Source organism: Euprymna scolopes, chromosome 38 (assembly GCF_053919585.1).
Source record: "Euprymna scolopes isolate OS-2025 chromosome 38, ASM5391958v1, whole genome shotgun sequence".
NCBI classification, from domain to species: domain Eukaryota; kingdom Metazoa; phylum Mollusca; class Cephalopoda; order Sepiida; family Sepiolidae; genus Euprymna; species Euprymna scolopes.
The window spans coordinates 20,884,638-20,907,327 of record NC_136519.1 but is presented as its reverse complement, the minus strand read 5'-3'; the positions used below and the strand labels follow the sequence as shown (position 1 = coordinate 20,907,327).

Below are 22,690 nucleotides of genomic sequence, written 5' to 3'. Positions count from 1 at the left end.
TTTAAAGATATCGATAGATTCTTTATATAGAGACCTATCAGGATATATGAAATTCAACATTTGAGGGTAGAACATGACATTAAATGAAATTAAAAATAAAATAAAATAAATATAAAAAGAGGAGTTATAAACTCTACGTTTTTTCATTGCTTATATATATATATATATATATATATATATATATATATATATATATATATATATATATGTGTGTGTGTGTGTGTGTGTGTGTGTATTTGTGTGTGAGTCCTATGCTATATATCGCATTTCCCTATATATGTAACCTAGCTCCCTTTTCTTCTGATAAGAAGCATATGGTTTCGAAATGCCTAGCTATAAAGAGCGTTTATAACCGCTTTTTGTATATGATGTTTTCTCTTATATAACTGACAACTGAATTCATAGATACTTATGTTTATTTTCCATAAATTCCAACGAGCACTTCTATTCATTTTTCCAAAAATGTGGTAATTGGAACTAGCATTCTATTATTTATTTATTTATTTATTTATATACGCTCTGTTGTTAAAACTTGGCATTCATCAAGCTTTTACCCTAAAAGTTTGATTATTAATAATAAATATACATATATTATATTGTACTTTATTTTGTTTATTATTCCCTTTCATGAATTACGGGTTGTTCTAACATATCACCTGGCAATATTATACATACTTTTCATGGCTCTGTCAGAAAAAAAGATGGTATGTGTGAAAAAAATTTGGTTTACAAATGGAGTAAACTTAAATAAAGTTTGACGGGATTATGTTATTAAAGTTTCCTCCCCTTGTCAACTAAATTTTTTTCATACATACGAAACCACGGCGAAAAAACAAAAACAACTCCAAGAATACGAAACCATCTACGGAGTCAGTAACTTTTCTCCTTTCTTTTCCAAGATGGCGACCAGCATGCCTGACGAAGGTCGGAGGCTACACCGACTGAAACGTTGCACAAATAACACTCAAGATGAGAGCAATAGTCCAATCAAAACAAGTAATACAAACAAGCAGCCCTTATCTAAAAAAAAAATCAGAACTCTTTCCATTTCATAAACAAGACCCAGAACTGGAGGATTGTGGAATCCGCCGTTTTGCTTTATACTTATAGACTTGGGCATTTCAAGACTAAGATCAATAGGCGTCTTCTATCTTTTTGAAAATCATCTCTTTATATCAAATGACTTCATGCCTTGTCTGCAGCAGTTTCCATCCTTTTTTTATTCAACTATATGTAGTTGCAGTACATTTTCTGTTTGTTTGTTTCTTTGCAGACATTGCTATCGTAAAGCGAGGCGACTTTATAATCATCGACTGCATTATATGCGGAATCACACTGAAAATTGATGACGCCGCATCCATCTATATAACGCTGAAAAATATCTACAAGAACAATTTAAAGTTGCAGGGGCTTTGCGGAAACTACAACAATAACCCGGGTGGTAAGTCCGCTTTCTATATTTTGGTACTTCTTAGTTATTGACCCATTTTTTCCTTTTGCCTCGGTATAGCTCGTCAGCTTACGTAGACTACCAGAATATGGCGAAAACGCTCAGCCAAGGAAAACCGATTGACCATACGACATTATAAACGTCCTGTGTATGTTTAACCAATGAAAATCTCAGCAGACGACAATTAATAAATTGAAAGAAAATGCTATTTTTATTCGTGATTCATGCAAAAAAAATGTTAATCATTAAAATAATTTCTAGACGTAACCATGAATCTAGCAAGCTAAGATCAAATTTATAGCCGAATCCCTATTCAACAATAGAATCTTCAAATCGTGCTGGGTCTTCAGAGGATATAACACTGCCAAGAAGAAAGGTTTCTTGGTGGCAATAGCAAACTGTAATGCTGAAAAATCTTAATCTTTATCTTAATAAGAAAGAGTACATTCTGCTGGGGATCCTGATCGTATATGACTATTGGAAAACTCAAAGCAAATTAGGATCAGAAGGGTTACACCACCTTATCGTGAACCACCTAGATCCTTTGACAAAGGCTACTACGAACGATATAGAGATAATGTTTCGCTTTGCCGTCGGCCGTTGCTTTTCAATCGACCAAAAATATTCCTTAAGAAATAACATATCCGCTAACCTTAACAGAAAAAAGAGGGAGAAAACAAAAAGGAAAAATCTCCCATCAAAAAAGAACGTTTTTATTAAAAAAAAAAAAAATAATTACTCGTGAAAATTACGGTAAGTTGATGTTATATATTTTTTAATGTATCTTCATTTTTATTTATTGTAATTTAGTGTAGATAAATGCTGCCCTTTTTATTTAGTGATTTAAAACTTGATTAGCGCTTGGCATATTCCGGCGGGTTGTAACACCACCGAAATATCAGTCAGTAAATGCAAAAGTTTATTTTCTGTAAAAAAAAAAAACAAAAAAACAAACAAACAAAAAACATAATATACCTTGGGTGAATGGTGCGTGTGGAAAGTGTCGATAAAGTAAGTTTCAGGTTCCAAAGCCAACAGACCATGGGTCATTCTTTAACATTACCTGTTCTTTTTTGACTAAGGTTAGGACTAAAACGCCCTGTGTATTCATACGAGGTCCATCCTCCCAGGCCTTTGCCTACCGGCTTTTAGGAGGGAGTAAGTTTATAGCTTCCAATGAATGCCAGCGGGTCTGCCCAGGCAATTTTTAAAAGTGTCACTCCTTGAAGAGGTGGTTGCTTGACTGTCCCCAGTTTCCTGGCCTCGTGTCACATTTTCCTGCGATGGGAAGGTCAGTGAATAGTGAGTAAGTGCGGCGATCTTCTGTCTTTAATATGCAGCATCCATCTATCTAACGCTGACAAATCTCTACAAGATCAATTTGAAGTTGCAGAGTCTTTGTAGAAACTACAACAATAATCTTAAATAAAAAAACATAATGTGTGTTATTTATTTATTATTGCAGTTATTACGTTATTATGTAATGTTGGTATCTCACATTTTTGAGTATTCCATCCAAAGTAATAAGGACCCGTGCGTTGTCTCTCAGCGGTTATATTTTGAAATGTTGGGAATGAAACGCCAGGAGTGTGATTTCCGTTACAGAAAGTGTTGACTTAATTTGAATAAAATAAAATACGCATCAAGATACTGAGGATGGAGTTTGACTCCGAAATATATTTAAATAATAAATTTTTGAGCAAGTCACATTTTTATTTATTTTCATAAAATTGCGTTGTAATTTGGATTCCAAGCGCACTTGATGCATATTTTATTTTATTCAAATTAAATCAACGTTTCTGTAATGGAACTCACACTCCTGACGTTAATCTCGTGTCGCCAACGCACCGTTCCCGACATTTTAAAATACAACCGCTGAGAGACAACGCTTGGACCTTTATTACTGACCTTTCTTTCTCCAACTTTACAACATGACAAGAAAGAAGAAGAAAAAAAGAGACTAGATACTGAGGATGGAATTTGATTCCGAAATATATTTAAATTATAAATTTCAACCAAGTAAAATATTTGTTTATTTTCGTAAAATTGCGTTGTGATTTGGCTTTCAGACGCACTTGATGCGTATTATATATATATATATATATATATATATATATATATATATATATATATATATATATATATTGCCACAGATTAAGTTCTAGTATTTTTTTAAGCCTTCAATTTCAATTTTTCAGACGATTTGACTGGACGAAGTGGAAGAATCGAAAAAAACAGCGACACATTCGCCAATACATATTACGTTCCTTACAACAAAGATGTAAGTTTTGAAATTCAAAAAATGTTCATGTCACATTTAAACGGGAGGTGTCTGTGGTTTAGTGGTTAACGACACGGACTGACGACCTAGCTGGCTCAAGTTCGAATCCAGTTCGTTCCACAAAATCATTTTCGTTTAGCATGTTGGTAACCTTCACGTGGTATCTCCCGTAACCTTCCGATGGCTTTCTAGAGAGAATTCTGACTATAACACTATCGGGGAAACCAATGACAACAATAGAATTTTCAGAGTCATGCAATATAGTGGTAATCATTAAAACAAAATACTAAAGAAAATAATAACTAATATATCGAAAGCGATCGTCAAAAGTTCTCCAACTGTGGTTGTAAATATTGGGTGAAAGTATTACGAAAGCAAACTGAAACGGTTAGTGAGAAATCTTTGTTTGCAGAAGTGTGTTTGGAGAACGTATGCTTAAGCCACGTGATTCAATCACGTTTAGAGCCATGCATATGACGTCATAGCAGAAAGGGAATTTCTCAATATAGGAGCTAGTTTTAGTCAGGGTCAGTCGGAGAGACAGGGACAGTCGGGCAGACAGGTTCGAACAGTCAGCAAAGGCAGCCAGAAGAGGGTCCCTTTAAAAGCGAAGGGAGAACATTTAACCATGTTGAACCAATTTGAATTCTTGACGTCATCATCATTACGACCGGTCAAATGAAATAAAAGAACATCGATTTTTGTAACTGTTTGTCTTCGTGTCGTCATTCAACAATTGAAGGTAATGCGTAATCATCTTTAATGAACTTTGTATAAAACCCATCATAAGTAATGATTCTCCCCCTCTGTGTAAATGAACTCCCACTATCTCTCTCACTGTTATAAATGTCTTGTCTCCCTCATCGTTACCTCTGTATTATAGGTCCCGTCTCTCTTTAATATGAAACCCCGGCTATACAACATTTGTTGTCCTTTTATTTTTTATTGATTTTGCGGTCCATTCTGAAAAAAAGTGACTGAAATTTCTTACTCTTTTTAACAATTACTTATTTGAATCTCTTTCTTTTTCGTCTATGATTTTTACATTATTATCCTGTTCTAGACGTCAATCTCATATTGGCTTTATTTTTTCACTAGTGTTGAGGGACTCCCGGACTTGCCCGGTCATAAAATACCCTTACATATATTAAAATATATGTATTCATGCAGATTTCGTATTTATTATTACAGAGCCAATTCGCTCTTATATATATATATATATATATATATATATATATATATATATATATATATATATATATATATATATATATATATATATATACACTTGTGCCCGATATTATTCATACCCCTCGGATCTTTGAGATTTCTATAAGAATATTGCTCAAACCAGAAGGTAGACAATATTAAAGGGATTTCAAACAATAAATCAAGCATAAGCATTTAATTTAAACTCAACAAATAAATAAATTATGCAATTTTGAAACATTATACAAAGAAAAACAATAATGGCACTAGTTCAAAATTATTCATACCTCTCTTACTAATAGTCAATAGCATGCCCTTTATTCTTAATAACTGCCTGTAACCGTTTGGGATATTTATCAACAAGGTTTTTACAAGCATCAACACTGATTTTTGACCATTCTTCAATGCAGTAGTTCTCCAAATCCCTCAAATTTCTAGGTTTCCGCTTTTTAACCTCAGTTTTCAATATGTGCCAGAGGTTTTCGATAGGGTTCAGGTCGGGACTCTGGCTAGGCCATTTCAAAACATTAATTTGATTATCCTCAAACCATTTCTTGACTATTTTGGCAGTATGTTTTGGATCATTATCCTGTTGAAGGACCCAGTTTGGTCCTAAATGGAGCTTCTCCGCATCATGTCTAATGTTTTTCTTGAGTATCTCCAAATATTGCTCCTTCTTCATGGTTCCATCTATCTTGACCAAACTACCTGGACCACTAGCCGAAAAGGAGCCCCAAAACATTAGGCTACCACCACCATGTTTCACCGTGGGTATGGTGTTCTTTGGGTTGTAAGCTTCTCCTTTCTTCCTTCAAACGTAAGAAGCATCCATATGGCCAAACAATTCAATTTTTGTTTCGTCAGTCCACAAAATACTTGAGAAAACGGACTCTGGAGAATTCACATGGGTCCTAGCAAACATTAGACGTGCTGCAAGGTGTTTTCCGGTGTGCAATGGAGTCCTTCTTGGTCTTCTTCCTTTCAGACCATTTTCATGCAGAGTCCTTTGCAATGTTTGCCTTGATATTTTTATGCCAGAAGACTCCAGATTTTCTAAAATGTCCTTATTAGTGGTGGTTGGATTTGCATTAACACTTCTTACAATATTCCTGGTGGCTCTAGCAGACAGTTTCCTTTTTCTTCCTCTACCAATCAAGTTGTTTGTTGTGTGGTGGCTCTGGAATTTTTTGATGATGCTCTGTACTGTTGCTGTAGGGACCTCAAATTTCTTGAAAATTGACTTGTAACCTAAACCATCATTATGTGAATTCACAATTTTAGTCCTAAGATCATTACTAAGCTCTTTTTTCTTCCCAATTCTAATAATTTTTATTCTTTTATTGGTTTTCAGTTGATATCATTTTAATTTCTGAAAAATGCAAAAAACGAAATGAAATTAATCAAAGGTTGTATAAAAGCATTCAAAATAAGAATCAAACAGAAAACAAACAGTCAGAAACTCGATTAATACTGAAAAAATAAGGGGGTATGATCATTTTTGAACATTGCAGATTTTATAAATAGCTGTATATTTCTTTTATTACAAGTATCACGAGATTTTAAAATGACGAAAATGATCAGAAGAGGTTTATTAAGAATATGTATCAATATGGACGTAAACAATAAATTCTTACAAAAATTACACCTAATAAACTCAATTTTCAAGGGGGGTATGAATAATATCGGGCACAACTGTATATATATATATATATATATATATATATATAGTACCAAGTTCAAAAGTTTCTAAAAAATGACTTGGGTGCCATCAGCTAGAATCGAGACCAAAACATTTAGCATGCTAGCTGCGTTCCCTACTGTTTAAGCTATCAACAGATAAGAAAGATTTAAAATTGAATCATTTAAAACTATGAATAAATTAGTGCATGCGCAAAGGTAATACAAGTATATCGGCAAGTTGAAATGAACATTTCAACTTGCCGACATTTTTTTGTATGCATTATTCATCCATCGAGACAAAGATTATAAACCATCTTTGGTGTATGATTACTATTTTCTGTTGATTTTCGTGTAGTAGTTTAAGAGTTTATCGGTTAAATATTTACACACACATGCATACATTTACTATTTTATTTATATATAGATTTGCAGCTACCCCTGTTGGAATAAAAAAACCTGCTGTTTTTAACATCTTTAAGTAATCATATTTTGTCATTTATTATTATAAACCTCTCATCCTATTGTACATAATCCAACCGAGAATCTCGTAAGCTCTTATCCTCAAATGGCTTTTGGCCTTGGTAAATGGCGATTCATTAGTATGAAATGAAAAATAATTATTCCCTTTTCAAGTCGTTCAGTTTATGTAATTTACTACAATTCTTTTCAGCCAACTTTTTTTTTTCCTGGGAAAGTCCGCATTTTCATAGTAGAAGAGCTAAACAAAAAGTGGGATGAAATCTTTTTTAAAAATCCTTAATTTAGAAGGGTTGCTTATTCACCGATTGATTAATTGTATCTAAAAACATATAAAATAGTAACTGATATATACTCGAGAAGCAAAATAATAAAAAAAGAATATTCTCTTGCCATAGCCTTTGTTATTAGTTGAAAGAGAATTGAGAAGGATTGATGCAATGACTAATTGCGCATGCTCGTGGTTGGATCTAATAACATTTAATCTCGACCATATTATAATCTGCAGGGGGTCAGTTTGATTGTAAGATGTTCAACAGACAATAAGCATTTACGAAGTAACTATGTTCCTCGGAATACTAACTGACTGTACGCACACAGATTGAGTTCATGATAAATATTTGCACCACGTCAGTCACTTAATAGCAGATTAGAAAAATATCAATATTTCACTAATTATAAGTCACAACAGAATGAAAATTATATCATCAAACGGCTGCTTTAAGGTTAGTTATTTCCGAAACATTTATTCAAATTCATACGATATTCATGAGGTTATGACATTTTATTCTTTATCGTGGAATTTCCACAGTTCATCGCTTTATTTCAGGTCTTTTAAAATGTTGTTTAAGGGCAAAAAAATACAATGTCTTCTCATGCGAACCCTATTGTTTATTATATTTTCTGTCAAAGAATAATGAGAAAAAGCACATCCCATGTGCTAAGCCTCAAATAAATGAACTATTTATCGACATATCCACAACTTTTTTGAAATAACTTAAAACAACCTTTGGATCTTCAAAGGGGCTATGGCTCTAGCAACATCAACTATGTGCCTCCACAAAGCATCCTTTGAAGTAAATTGCTCTCCTCCCTCATAAACTCCTCTTTTTATCATTGACTAGAGATATTCAATGGGGTTAAAGCCTGGGGAATACGGTGGTCAGGTCATCAGAATTGGTAATTGTAGTATCAGAACAGATGCCACACTTTGCTCTAATACAAAAAGCAATGGAATAATTACACTGGTTTACAAAAATAAATTTTTACTCTGAGGCAAGAATGAGAATAGTTGCTTTTTGTTAATTTGGGCTGAATTCAAATTTATAAATAGTTTTGCTCTCTCACCTCTAGTTTCCTGATTTTTAAATAGTCTAATTTCAGTATAAACATAGAATATATGTGAATATTTCAAGAGTTGCAGCAGCTTATAACAGATAAATCAGGATAGATAAAGAACACTGATTGAATCAATATATAATTGGATGACACAATTACACAATTCATAGTACCACAGACAGTCAAAAGTGTGTGTGTGTGTTTTTTAGAAGATTAAATTTTCCAATACATCGGTAAACACTGTATATTTTCTTAGCTGAATAAACATTTTACATTAAATAAAAACACTAAAAATATTATCCAGTTTGGTAGAAAAGTAACTTATCTCGCCTTTGATAACATTTATTTGTTATATATTTGTTTTTTGACAACTTTTTCGAATCTATGTATACAGTAATATAAACCCGAATTCTTAATAGAAAGATATCTGGGAAACGAATGCTAACAAAATCATCAGGAACAATACCGAACAAACAAACAAACAAACAATACTGACATCAATTACACTGGTTTACAAAAATAAATGTTTGGTCTGAGGCAAGAATGGGGATAGTTGTTTTTTGTTAATTTGGGTTGAATTCAAATTTATAAATAGTTTTGCTCTATCACCTCTAGTTTTCTGGCTTTTGAATAATTTTATTTCAGTATAAACAGAGAATATATGTGAATATGTCAAGAGCTGCAGCAGCTTATAACAGATAAGTCAGGATAGATAAAGAACACTGATTGAATCAATATACTTGGATGACACAATTACACAATTCATAGTACCACAGACATTTAAAAGTGTGTTTTCTTAGAAGATCTGGTGTATTTTGCCTCTGGAATGTCACGCAAAAGTATCCAACAGAAGTCTCCCATCATGCCTTGATAGTTGCTCTTCATATTCGTAATGTCTTGGTGGAATCTTTCTCCATGCTCGTCACTCACTGCTCAAAGGTTTGGCAGGAAGAAATTGAAGTAGGAATGGAGAAAATGAATTTTGAGTGACATTCGGCACTCCATATCCTCATAAGACTTTAGCAACTTCTCAACACAGGCTTGGTAATCTGGTACACATGTGTTACCAAGGAGTCCATTACAGACCGACTTGAATGCTTGCCATGCTCTCAGTTCCTTTCCTTTAATTTAAGAAGCTACCTCAAAATCAGTACTTCTCGGATCTTAGCAGCACTAAGACCTGGAAACCAATTTTGTAGTCAAAATAGTGAAATTAGGTGGTTCTGAGGAGAGAAATAATGGTTCAATGCTGTGCAATTGTTGGGAAGTCCCCATACACATAGCTAGAAAGAATTGGCCTTATTGAAGCATCCTCGACGTTTTAACGTGCTTGAATCCATTGCAGAATCTGAAAATATTACAAAGAAAAACTAAATCATATGCAAGGCAATAAAATGTGCATTTGAGCAACCCAAAAGCTGTGTAACACGATAGTTTAGGGACACCAACCTCCAGTGCCGCCTGCGAGTGAGACAAAATCTTCCAATAACTTCCAGAGCACTACTGAGTGTAGATTGAGACCTGCTGCCTTAACTGCCAAATTAAGTAAAAACGGGTATTTTTGTGCTTGCCTAAATTGCTTTGTAAACCAGTATTATCTTTCAATCTAAGGTTTCAAGTTTTAAGTTTTGCAAACCTCTTTCAAACAATTGAGTCATCATCATCATCATCATCATCATCATCATCATCATCATCATCATCATCATCATCATCAACACCATCATCATCATCATCATCGTCGTCGTCATTAACAACACTATCATCATTATCATGATTATCATCGCCGTCGTCGTGATCATCATCATCATCATCATCAATGTTTTTTCAAGTAGAGTCCTTATTAACTTGCCTCCCCACAGAGTTAGACACAAGGTCAGTTTTTAATGCAAAGTAATCCAGATTCTCCAAAAGGGTCTCTCCGAATTGGTTTAAAAATAAAAAAAGAAAAAATTGTCTCAGTTACTGTCCAAAGGGTTGAGTCATGCTATTTCTATACAAAACTTCCTTCCTCTATGTTTGCAGTGCATGCAGTCCTATGGCGTTCCCGTTTATTGCAAATCAAAAGAAATGAAGTTGAATGCATCCGCAAAATGCAGTACCATTCAGTCCAAGACTTTTTCGCCGTGTCACGAAAAGGTAAGAATAAAGAAAAAAAAGTGTTTTTTTATCAAAAAGAAACAAAATGAATGTAAAACCAAACGCACACGTATCACATCTTTGCCTTCTCTCTTCAAGAAGGAGTTAGTTTATTGATAATCACCTGAGGCGCCTCTAGCGAACATAGATGAACATAGTCCATCCTGGGTCCAACTCTCTTCCTGATCTATATTAATGATCTTCCAAATCACATCCTAAGATCATTAATAGACATTTTTGCTGACAACACTACCATCTATGGCAGCACATCAAAGACTGTAAACGATCAAGTTCTCTCTGATTCTCTCTCCTCTGATCTTGAGCATGTGGTACAATGGGGAAAAAGTGGCTGGTTACTTTTAATGCATCTAAAACCAAACTTCTATCTTTACATCATCAACGTTCTGATCCCCATCTGGCATCAAAGGAAATGAATGGCTCCATATTTTAACAAGCTTCTAGGCTTGACCTTTACTTCTGATATAAAATGGAATATGTACATCAAATCCGTTGCCAAGGTCGCTGGAAAAATAATGGAATCCTTCTATCTATTCAGTAGAACGAAAAACACCCGTCTAGCTGAATCCACTGTGAAAAATTTCCCCCACTATTTATCTGTGCCTAAATCAAAACGCGGATTCCATGAACAAAGCTTCTTTCTTAGAAATGCACGCCTGTGGAACTCTGTCCCGTCTGCCTGCTTCCCTCCGGACTACAACTTGGATGTCTTCAAGTCCAATGTTAACAAATTCCTAATGAACCGCCCCCTTAATTAAACACTTCATAAAATCTCCACACTAACGTAATGTACTTGCAATAACCCTTATCCCTGAGTGGCTTCCGGGCCTTGATAAGTGGTGATCACTGTGTAAAAAAAAAAAGTAGATATCTACCTGCCGATAGAATTCTCTACCTATATAAGAGCCAGGTACTCCAAGGATGGAGTATTACTGTCACATGTGGGCAGGAGCTGCTAGGAAGACCTTATCCTGCCTTGACAGAGTTCAGAATATACTTTGTAGTCTAGTGGGGGATGCCGTTTTCTCTTGCCTGCAACCTCTTTCTCACAGAAGAGACGTTGTGAACCTGTCTCTGTTTTATCGTTATTTTCATGGCAAGTGCTCGTCTGAGCTCCAATCTATGGTTCAACCTCTTGCCAAACATTCACAAGAAACATTCGTTTGACTGTAAACACTGTCAATAATTTTCCCCACTCTTTATCTGTGCCTAAACCTAAACGTTAATTCCATGAACAAAGTTTCTTTCTTAGAACTGCACACCTGTGGAACTCTCTTCCGTTTGCTTGCTTTCCAGCTGACTACAATATGGTTGTCTTCAAGTTCAATGTAAACAAGTTATTGATGAGTCGTCCCCCTTAAGTAATCCAATTTACCAAATTTACATTTCTAACGATTACTATGATATTGAGCTTTTGACCACTGTATACTCTTTACCCCTTATCCTCGAGTGGCCTCTGGGCATTGATAAGTGGTGATTCCTTTGTAAAAAAAAGATAAGAAAGAAGAAAAGGGAGATAGAAACAGTAAATATGGGATACAGAAACAGTGACGCGCAGAGAACTTTTTCAGGGCAGGTGTTCAAGTAAAAAAACCCGGTGTCTTAGTAGGCGTATAATAGATTCTTATGAAAAGGGAACTTTTAAAGCAGGAGTAAAGGGGGGAGGTGCTTGGGCACCCCTAGCACCTCCCTCTCTGCACGTCCCTGTACAGAAATACATATATAAATAGGTAAAAATTAAAATAAAACGATCTGCAAGCAAAGAAAATAGGGTTAGAAAAATGTTCGAAAAAAAGTGTTCAAAATAAATTTAAAAATAAAATCTGATGCTACCAGATCAGGCTGTCTGAAGATATTGGCTTCCTGGGTCGAAATGCACCTAACATTGATGCTTTTTGTTTTTATTCTTCCTTTTGCAAAACTTAATTATGTTCTGCAAAACAAAAAGCAAACATAACCTTGTACTTGCAATGACCCTTATCCCTGAGTGGCTTGCGGGCCTTGATAAGTGATGACCACCGTGTAAAAAAACAAAACAAACCTTTTCCTCTTTTATTAAGTAACCCGAAAAGGGTTGATATGCCGTAGAAAAAAACAACCAGACCAATCAAAAATAAAATAAATATAAAAATAAAATAATACAAATTCTAGTGAAGTCTTTAGGCATTGTTTTGCAGGCAAAAGGGCCTCTCCTCAGAGAGGAAGGGGGATGCTGACTTTTTAATCCCATTTTCTGGCCCTCACGTCACATTTCTCACCGTGGGAGAGTAATAAATACTTTATCCCAGTGTTATTCATATTTCAGATAAACGTCAAAAAGTGGGTGCAGATGTGTCAGAATGCGTATTGTAGTGATGACAACCAAGAAGAGCGCGAAGAAAACGTTTGCAGCGTTATTGAAGGTTATTCTGAAGATTGCCGAGAAGCAGGCGTAATCATCCAATGGCGTTCGGCATCCATTTGCCGTAAGTATTTATTAAAGTTCTTTTTTATTATAGAAAATACTGCAGACTAGGTATAAAGCCACTTGATGTAAGGAGCTAACAAAAAACAAAAGATGAGTAACACAAAGACACAAGATGCTTATTGCTTAAAAAGACTAAGGTTATAGTTCGGAGGGTGGTCCGTCGTTGTTAAACTACCACAAAAAAAAAAAAAACACTCGACTAGCTACAACCACTATCAACAATTTCCCCACTCTCTATCTGTGCCTAAATCTAAACGCAAATTCCATGAACAAAGCTTCTTTTCTAGAACTGGCCTCCTGTGGAACACTGTTCCAAAAGTAAAGTATCCAATTTCTTTTAATTCAAAAGGTTGAAGAGCTACAAAGACGGGAGTGTTACCATTAAAACGAGCGACATTTTGAGCTCCAGAATTTTTTTTTTTTTTTGCATAGTCACCACCATTTTTAATACACTTTTTGAAGCATTCAAGTAGCCTTCAAGTCTAATGTAAACAAGTTCTTGTGGAGCCGTCCCCTTAAATAATCCAAATTCTACCCAATCTATTAACGATTATGACACTACCACCTTAGATACATAAACCTCTAACCTCGAGTGACCTTCGGACCTTGATATATATATATATATATATATATATATATATATATATATATATATATATATATATATATATAAAACCGTCAATTTTCAGTATACAGACTCCAAATTTGATATACAGGGCATTGAGATTTGGGAAAATCTTTGTAATCTGTTTTCGGCCAGAGATTTTGCTGTTAAGAGGTCAAAGTTTAACGATTTGACCTTTGAGAACTCTACCAAACTCCACCGACAATTTAGGGTCTAAACAATTGGAATGTTAGATATATGTTCTTTAGACATTGATCTAACTTAATAACTGATTTGAGCCCAAAACAATAAATGTTAAAGGCTCATAATAGGGATCAAAGTGTAAAAAAAAATTGACCTCTGTGGTCTCTACCAAATTACTCAGACAATTTCTGGTCTGAACATTTGAAATTTGACATAATGGGTATTCAGAGATAGGGTAAGCTTTTTAATCGGTTTGAGTCGAAAATTTTTAGTTACCAATATATAAAAATATGTATGTATGTATGTTAGCATGTCTGCCTAAAACTTTCGACAGGAGCAACGGATTTTATGAAGATCAGTATCGTTTTGAAGTTCCACCTTTCAAACGACAAATATCGAAAGAATGGCTAAAAACAGTAATATCTTCACCTTAAACTGTGCACTTTTGTGCAGAAGGGGTCGCTTTTTTTCGCCGATATTTTTGAAAGTCATCCTCTTCTTTTGATTGTCTAGCCTTAATTTTAACCTATGTCACTTCCGGTTTGGCAGTGGTCGTAACAGTAAAGACGTTCGGGTTTTTTCCCGTTCTTTTCCTCCTTCGCGGTACGGGTTCGAGCCTGCCTTCCTACTACCATTTTTTTTTTGTTTTGCTCAACGTACACCTCCAAACACTTGGGCAACGCCGGGCTGAAATGCTAGTCTATATATCTATAAAAGTGAAAATGTGTGTGCGTGTGTGTGTGTGTGTCTGTCTGTCTGTCTGTCTGTCTGTGTACATTTCCCTACAAAATAACTCTGTCAATTTTCGGTCTACAGACTCGAAATTTGACATACGGGATATTGAGATTTGGAAAAATCTTTTTTAATCGGGTTTCGGCCAGAGATTTGGCTGTTAAGGGGTCAAAGTTTAATGATTTGACCTTTAAGAACTCTACCAAACTCCTCTGCCAAGTTTGTGTCTAAACATTTGAAATTTTAGATATAGGTTCCTTGGACATGGATCTAACTTAATAACCTGATTTGAGCCCAAATAAATAAATGTTATGAGGTCAAAATTGGTGTCAAAGTTAAAAAAAATTTAATCTCTGCGGTCTCTAACAAATAACTCAGACAATTTTTAGTCTAAACATTTGAAATTTTCCATAAAGTGTATTCAGACATATGGCAAGCTTTTTAATCGTTCTTTGCTGAAAATTTGGCTTCCAAGGGTTCAAAGTTCAAAAGTATATGTTTACTCTATCATTATTTTTATGGAAGGTGCTTGTGTAACGTTACACAAGTGTTAACATGCAGACACCGTCGCATGAAACTAAGACGAGGAATACTCAACTCACTTTTTTCTGTTGAAACAATAAACATTTATTTCCAGATACTTTCCAGAATAATGTCTTATTCAAACCTGTTGCTCTCAGGTCATGTTTGTAACACGTCTTTCTCTGTCCTCCCTCTAAGGTGATCATTGATCTGCACACACGTTCTTTTTATAATCTTTTTCCTTCTTCCTTGCTGTGACATCACCTCGCACATGGCTCGGTCATTTGCATACGTTTGCTGTGGCTGCTGCTATATGCACGTCTGTGCTTTGTTACACTTGACTTAGCTATCATCTCTGGTTTCTCTGTGTTAGACATTCACAACAAAGAACTTGTCTTCCTATCACAAGCGAAAAGAACTTTTTTCATTGTGTCTAGTGTCAGGTGCAATTTCTGTGCACAGAGTTTCTTTCCAAGAACTTCCCATTTGTGGAACATGTTAGCACATGATTACTTTCTGGTGGGCTATAACATGGTTGTCTTCAAATTTAATGACAGTACGTGTCATAAACTGTTCCCATAAGAAATCAAACTGTGTTCATTCAAATCACCATTTTCAATCCTCTCATGATATTTTTCATCACTCGACTAATAATCCACACATCTCGTTAATATGCTTTTTTATAGAAATCGCTCCAGACAAGGTATGAAACTACTTGATGTAAGGAGCTAAAAAAAGACCTACTTTAAAAGTAAAAAAACTTGTTAATGATAAGTATTAGATGGAATAGATTCTGGTCAAGAAAACAGCAATTCTTCCCTCTTTGTCAGGAACATCGCTCATGGAATGTGACGGCTAATGGACAAAATATATAAATATCCACTGATTTTTTTCCTTGTATAACATTCAAAGCAAGAACTTATCTTCATGCCACAATTGAAAGGAGCACGTTAGCATGGGATTGCTTCTTAGTGGCCTATAACATGGTCGTCTACAAATCCAAGAGTGTCATAAACCGTGTCTTATAGGTAATCAAACATTGTTCATTACATTCAGCATGTTCCATCTTCACCTGATATTTATTCATTCAACGTCACCGTCCCTGAGTTGCTTTTGATCTTAATTAACAAAACTAACGAACAAAAAACTCATTTATTGTGTTTCTCCTTAAATTTATGCAGCAAAGATTTGCCCGGCTGGTTTTGTCTACAGTGAGTGTTCATCGCAGTGCCCTCGGACATGCGGTCGTCTTTACGCTATTATTCCAAACGACTGCTACAGCGGCTGTATACCTGGATGCGTGTGCGAGAGCGGGAAGGTCCTCGATCAAGGCGAATGTGTTGAACCAAAAGACTGTTCTTGCTCATATCGTGGTGACTACTTGAAGGCTGGAACCACAATTAATATCGATTGCAACAAATGGTAAGACATTTATTTTACTATATATATATATATATATATATATATATATATATATATATATAAATATATATACTTTATTTATTATATATATATACTATTTACTGTATATATATATATATATATATATATATATATATATATATACTTTATCTATATATATATACTTTATCTATATATATAAAAATGTAATTCTTGGTTTGTTACAAGTGAATAAAACCATATTTCTACGTTACCAATTTATTTGAAATTTTCAGACAACCCATCTTTAGAGTCGAGGGATGTTTTTATGTTATTAAAATAAATTTACCTCGCGAATTATTAAAATATTAAATAAAATAAATATATTTTTTTACGAAAAAGAAGTAGATTTCATTTTCTGTTTACTCGATAAGTAAAAAAAAACAAAAAAAAACATAATTCATTTGTTTATCTTCCAAATCTTTTAATTTACACATTTTTTCTTTATTATATAAGGCCAAAAAAAAAAGTTTGTTGCTTGCTTTTTGATTTTTTTTTTTGTTTTTCGATATAAGATTGGTTGGTAAAAGTACAGTTTTTTTTTACAGATTGGTAACTTAGTGGTCCGCGCTATTTTTTAAATCGTATTTCCAGGTTTAATTACAGTTTTATTATGTTTTTTTTATTCAATTGTAAGGTTAAAATACACCCTCCCCTCCCCATGTTAAGAATGGCTTTTTAAATATTAACGTTATTATTACAACACGGATCACTCTCTGCATGAGTACTGTACTTTCACCTAACAATTTAATAAACAAAACATGGTACTTATGCAGAGAAAGTACCATAATAATATAATAATAGAATAATAACGTTATTTAGAAAGCCATTCTTAACATGGGGAGGACGTTTTGTTACTATTCTATACTTTCACCTAACAATTTAATAAACAAAAGATGGTACTTATGCAGAGAAGATACCGTGCTGAAATAACGCTATTAAGAAAGCCGTTTTTAACATGGGAAAGGGAGAGTGTTCTGTAACTATTCTATATTTTCACCTAACAATTTAATAAACAAAAGATAGTACTTATGCAGAGAAGGTACCGTGCTGAAATAATACCGTTATTTAGAAAGCTATTTTTAACATGGGGAGGGAGTTTTGCATCTATTCTACCTAACAATTTAATAAACAAAAATAGATAGTACGTATGCATAGAAAATACCGTGCTGAAATAATGTTATTTAGAAAGACATTCTTAACATGGGGATGGTATTTTGTAACTATTCTGTCCTTTCACCTAACAATTTAAAAACAAAACATGGTACTTATGCAGAGAAGCTACCCCGCTGAAATAATGACGTTATTATTTAGAAAGCCATTTGTAACATGGGGATAGGGGTGTTTTGTAACTATTCTGGACTTTCACCTAACAATTTAATAAACAAAAGTTAAACTTAAGCAGACAAGGAACAGTACTGAATCATTAACATTATTTAGAAAGCCATTCTTAATATGAGGAGGGAGGATGTTTTCTAACTATTCTGTACTTTCGGTGCTGATGCAGAGAGCGATCTGCGCTATTTTTTAAATCGCATTTCCACGTTTAATTAAAGTTTTATGATATGTTTTTTATTCAATTGTAAGGTTAAAGTACAGAATAGGTACAAAACCCCCTCCCCATGTTAAGAATGGCTTTTTAAATAATAACATTATTATTTCAGCAAGGATCAATCTCTGCATGAATACCGATTAACGTTTTGTTCTTTGCTTTTTTACCGTATTTTTTTTTTTTTTTAAGAAAACCTTTTTTTAACAAAGATTGAAAGTGCACGTTTTTTCTTTTTTTTTTACAGAAGTTTTTATATAAGAAAATATGAATGCTTATAAATAAACTGCGTACTCGTGCACTTATTGATCCGTGTTGAAATAATAACGTTATTATTTAAAAAGCCATTCTTAACATTGGGAGAAGAGGGTGTTTTGTACATATTCTGTACTTTAACCTTACAATTGAATGAAAAAAACGGTAAATTTTTAGATTAGGTCCACCTCCACAATTTTCTTTTAAATGACGACTTTTGTAGGTTTTCGACTATGCTGAATACGGAAATCGCATTGAAATTTTGCAGAAATAAGTAGTTATCGAGATATTAAAAATTTGTATAATGCATTGTAATCTCTGGCAGCCATCTTTGTTACAGGCTTGCGCGCATCATAAACAAATCTACGCGCATAACAAAGATGGCCGCCAAAGAATACAATGCATAAAATAACTATCTATATCTCGATAACTACTTATTTCTGCAAAATTTCAATGCGATTTCTGTATTCAGCATAGTCGAAAACCTATAAAAGTCGTCATTTAAAAGAAAATTGTGGAGGTGGACCTAATCTAAAAAAATACCAAAAAAACATAAAACTTTAATTAAGCTTGGAAATACGATTAAAAAAAAATAGCGCGGATCAGTAAGTGCATTAGCACCCATTAATCGACTCACGTGACCTTATTAACAAATATTATCAAAGGCAAGATATGTTACTTTATTACTGAAATGGATAATTATTTTTGTTTTTTAATGCAAAATTTTTATTCGGCTCAAAAAACATAGCGTTTACTGTTATATTTGAAAATTACAAATGGCGGCAGACTGTGTTAACACATTAGGTTTGGGAAAATGAGTTAAAACTAAAAAAAAAACTATACAAAATACTGTTAAAAACCACTGAATACATGTCTGCCTATGTCACAGTGACATATATTGAGTGAGTTCCTGACAGTATTTTGTATAGTTTTTTTTAGTTTTAACTCATTTTCCCAAAGTTAATGTGTTCAACAGTCTGCCGCCATTTGTATTTTTCAAATATACAGATAAACAATACATTTTTTCAAACCGATTAAACATTTTACACTAAATAAAAACACTAAAATCTTATCCAGTTAGGTAGAAAAGTAACTTATCTTGCCTTTGATAACATTTATTTTTAATATTTATTTTTCAACAACTTTTTCGTTTCTGTGTTTAGTAATACAAACCTGTTTTATTTACTATAACGTTTAGTCGGCTCGAAGAACAGTGTTTATCAGTGTATTTGAAAAATACAAACGGTGATGGACACTGTTGATGATGTTAAGTTTGAGAAAATGATTTAAAACTAAAAAAACTATACAAAATACGAACAGAAACCCACCGAATATGTCAGCCTATGTCACAATAACATATAATCAGTAGGTGTCTGACATTGTTTTGTATAGTTTTTAACTGATTTTCCCAAACTTAACGTATTCAACAGAGTCCGTGACCATTCGTCTTTTTCAAATACATAGATAAGCACTGCGTTTTTGAGCCGATTAAACATTTTACATTAAATAAAAACACTAAAAAATTATCCAGTTAGATAGAAACGTAATTTACCTTTGCTTTCATTTATTCGTTTTTGAACAACTTTTTTGAATCTGTGTATAGTAACACCCCCCCCTTACCCAAATATTAATTAAAAACTCACATTTTTGAATACAATAAAAAAGAAAACTATTTAGCGTTTCAATGGTTTAGCAACTTTCGGCTTAATCCACTGAATGTTGGTCGAGCCCAAGCCATGATTGATGGTAACGCCTGAAGATCCGGATCCAATCCTGCAAGAGTACCATATTTTTTTATTTTCGCCTTTTTTTTTTAACTTTTTGGAGTGGATTGCTGTACTAAGAATATAAGAAACATGCATTTTCTCTTTTTATTAGAATTTTCCATTACACGAAATTAAGCCACAGCAATGCGTGGCAAGGTACAGCTAGTATATATATATATATATATATATATATATATATATATATATATATATATATATATATATATATATATATATATATATAAGAGAAAGAAATCTAAAACTGTAAGTTGAACTTTACAATCAAAATTTATTGTTCGACTGAATACTCCAAAAAACATTTTACAAAGTCCTTATTCCTCGGAGTTTCAAAGAATGCTATTCTTGTTATTCTTCTCATCAGAGGACATAAAGAAATTAGAAAATTATATTTGTAGCAATGCTAGAATTTGCTAGTTAAGGCATTAAGTGAAACCGCAATTTATTGTAGTTATAAATTACCAAATAAGGAGTGAAAAAATGTTGGATATGTAAAAAAATAAAATAAAAATAAAAACAAACCGCGTATAATATTTCAGCTTGCATGAAAATCCTCTTGAGTTGATCTAAAATGCAAAATAGTTTTTTTAGAGATAATGGATTCCAAAATAAATAAATAAATAAATATATATATATATATATATATATATATATATATATATATATATATATATATATATATATATATATATATATATATATATATACATCTTGAATCAACTTTTATCTTTTGAAAAAGAGAGGTCCCTTTCTCTCGAAATTAATCAAAGTTCCATACCACCCACGGATTTACATACACCGGACATACCAGCAACTTGGTTGTACATAATTATACATTGAGGTGAGGAAAGATAGACGAATAAAGGCTAAACACTCCTCTATTCACGCACACCCGTCTACATTTGCTTGTTTTTCTTTCTTTACTTTCATAATTCCGGTCTTTCTCTGCATTGTCTTTAAAAAAATTATATTTATATATATATATATATATATATGTGTGTGTGTGTGTGTGTGTGTACGCGCGTGTGTTGAATATCTGTTGAATTCAGTTTCAACGATGTAATGTATCGGCAAATAAAAGGTGTATCCATGGGCTCAGTCCTGAGGCCAATAACGGCGAAGATTTTCGTGGGTTTCCATGAAGAGTAATTGCACTCTGGACTCATGAAATCCTTAGTCTCTTTCTGCTATGTGGATGACACATTTTGCCTCTTCAATAATCAAACAGAGGCAAATATTTTTCTCCCTACTTAATAAAATGCATCCTGCATTACAGTATACTCATGAAGGAGAGTATTACTCGTCCATAGCTTTCCTTGATGTATTGGTAACAAAATCACTGTCTAGTTACCTTACATCAATATACCGCAAGCCTACATTTACGGGACAGTATACACTTTGGGATTAATTTTCCCCCAAAAACCTAGGATCAATTTAATTTAGACCCTAACACATCGTGCCCTTATGATTTGCTCAAAATCAAAATCGGATGAGGAATTTAAAATAATTACTGATACCTTATCAAAGAATGAGTACCCTCTGGATCTGATTAGGTCAGTTATGCAAAGGAAAATAACTGAGTTTTCTGTAACTAAAATTTAAACAGTAAATAAATTTCCAATATGTCTACCTTTACCGTGGTTGGGGACAGTAAGTGAGAAATCCACAAAGCAAATCATCTCAACAATGCAAAATTGTTATTTTGCTTCCAATGTACATGAGAACGTTAATGCCAGCCTCTAAAAAAATGTTCCCCCCCCATCATAATAATAATGCAATTTACAATTTTGAATGTAGTTGCAGTGCCAACTATGTGGGTCGAACGACATTGAGATTGGATGAAAGAGTCCAACAGCACGTACCTACCAAAATCAGAAATGGGACATGCCGAGCAACAAACGTACTTGCCAACACATACGGGTTTTCAATCACTGACCATTTCATTAAAAACCCGTCATGCGCAGCGAACTTTAGCATGAACTCATTTTCAATCCTGAGTCGTGCTCACTCATTATTCCATTTAAAGATCTTGAAGACTGTTCACGTCCGGTTGAAAACGCCTTCTCTCTGTAAACAGAGAGAAGGCCTCTTGGGTTTGAGGATGATTTAGTCTCTAGGATCTTCGAGAAATATAACATTGCTTTATTTTAATCATTTACCCCTTTTTCCCTTACACATAACGGAATTTTATTTAAAATTGTACATATTTTCGATTCCCCCCTTTTTAAAAAAAAAAAAAAAAAATCCCTCGATACAGCTTTGAGAAAGTGAGGGTGAAACTGGTCAACTGAATCCCCTTTTTTTCTTTTCTTCGCCCCTTTCTCGTTATTTTAACACACTTTTAATCATAAATTATAAAAGTCTTTCCTTTATGATTGCGATATTTAAATTCTGTACCCCCAAAGTATTATGAAATATATATATATATATATATATATATATATATATATATATATATATATATATATATATATATATATATATATATATTCATGAGAAAAAAAAAATGAGCCAAGAGTGAAAGAAGGAAAAAATCGATTTTTC

The 22,690-nt window shown here is 33.6% G+C and overlaps 1 protein-coding gene across 1 annotated transcript in view; it reads left to right on the top strand.

Annotated features, from left to right (window-relative positions):
- The window catches only part of LOC145263032 (uncharacterized), a 376,016-nt gene that overhangs the window by 71,022 nt on the left and 282,304 nt on the right, over nt 1-22,690 (top strand). The window contains exons 8-12 of the mRNA XM_080119864.1: nt 1,274-1,441; nt 3,649-3,731; nt 10,458-10,571; nt 12,895-13,054; nt 16,300-16,540. Coding sequence (XP_079975990.1) covers nt 1,274-1,441; nt 3,649-3,731; nt 10,458-10,571; nt 12,895-13,054; nt 16,300-16,540 — 766 coding nt within the window. The remainder of the gene's footprint in view (nt 1-1,273; nt 1,442-3,648; nt 3,732-10,457; nt 10,572-12,894; nt 13,055-16,299; nt 16,541-22,690) is intronic.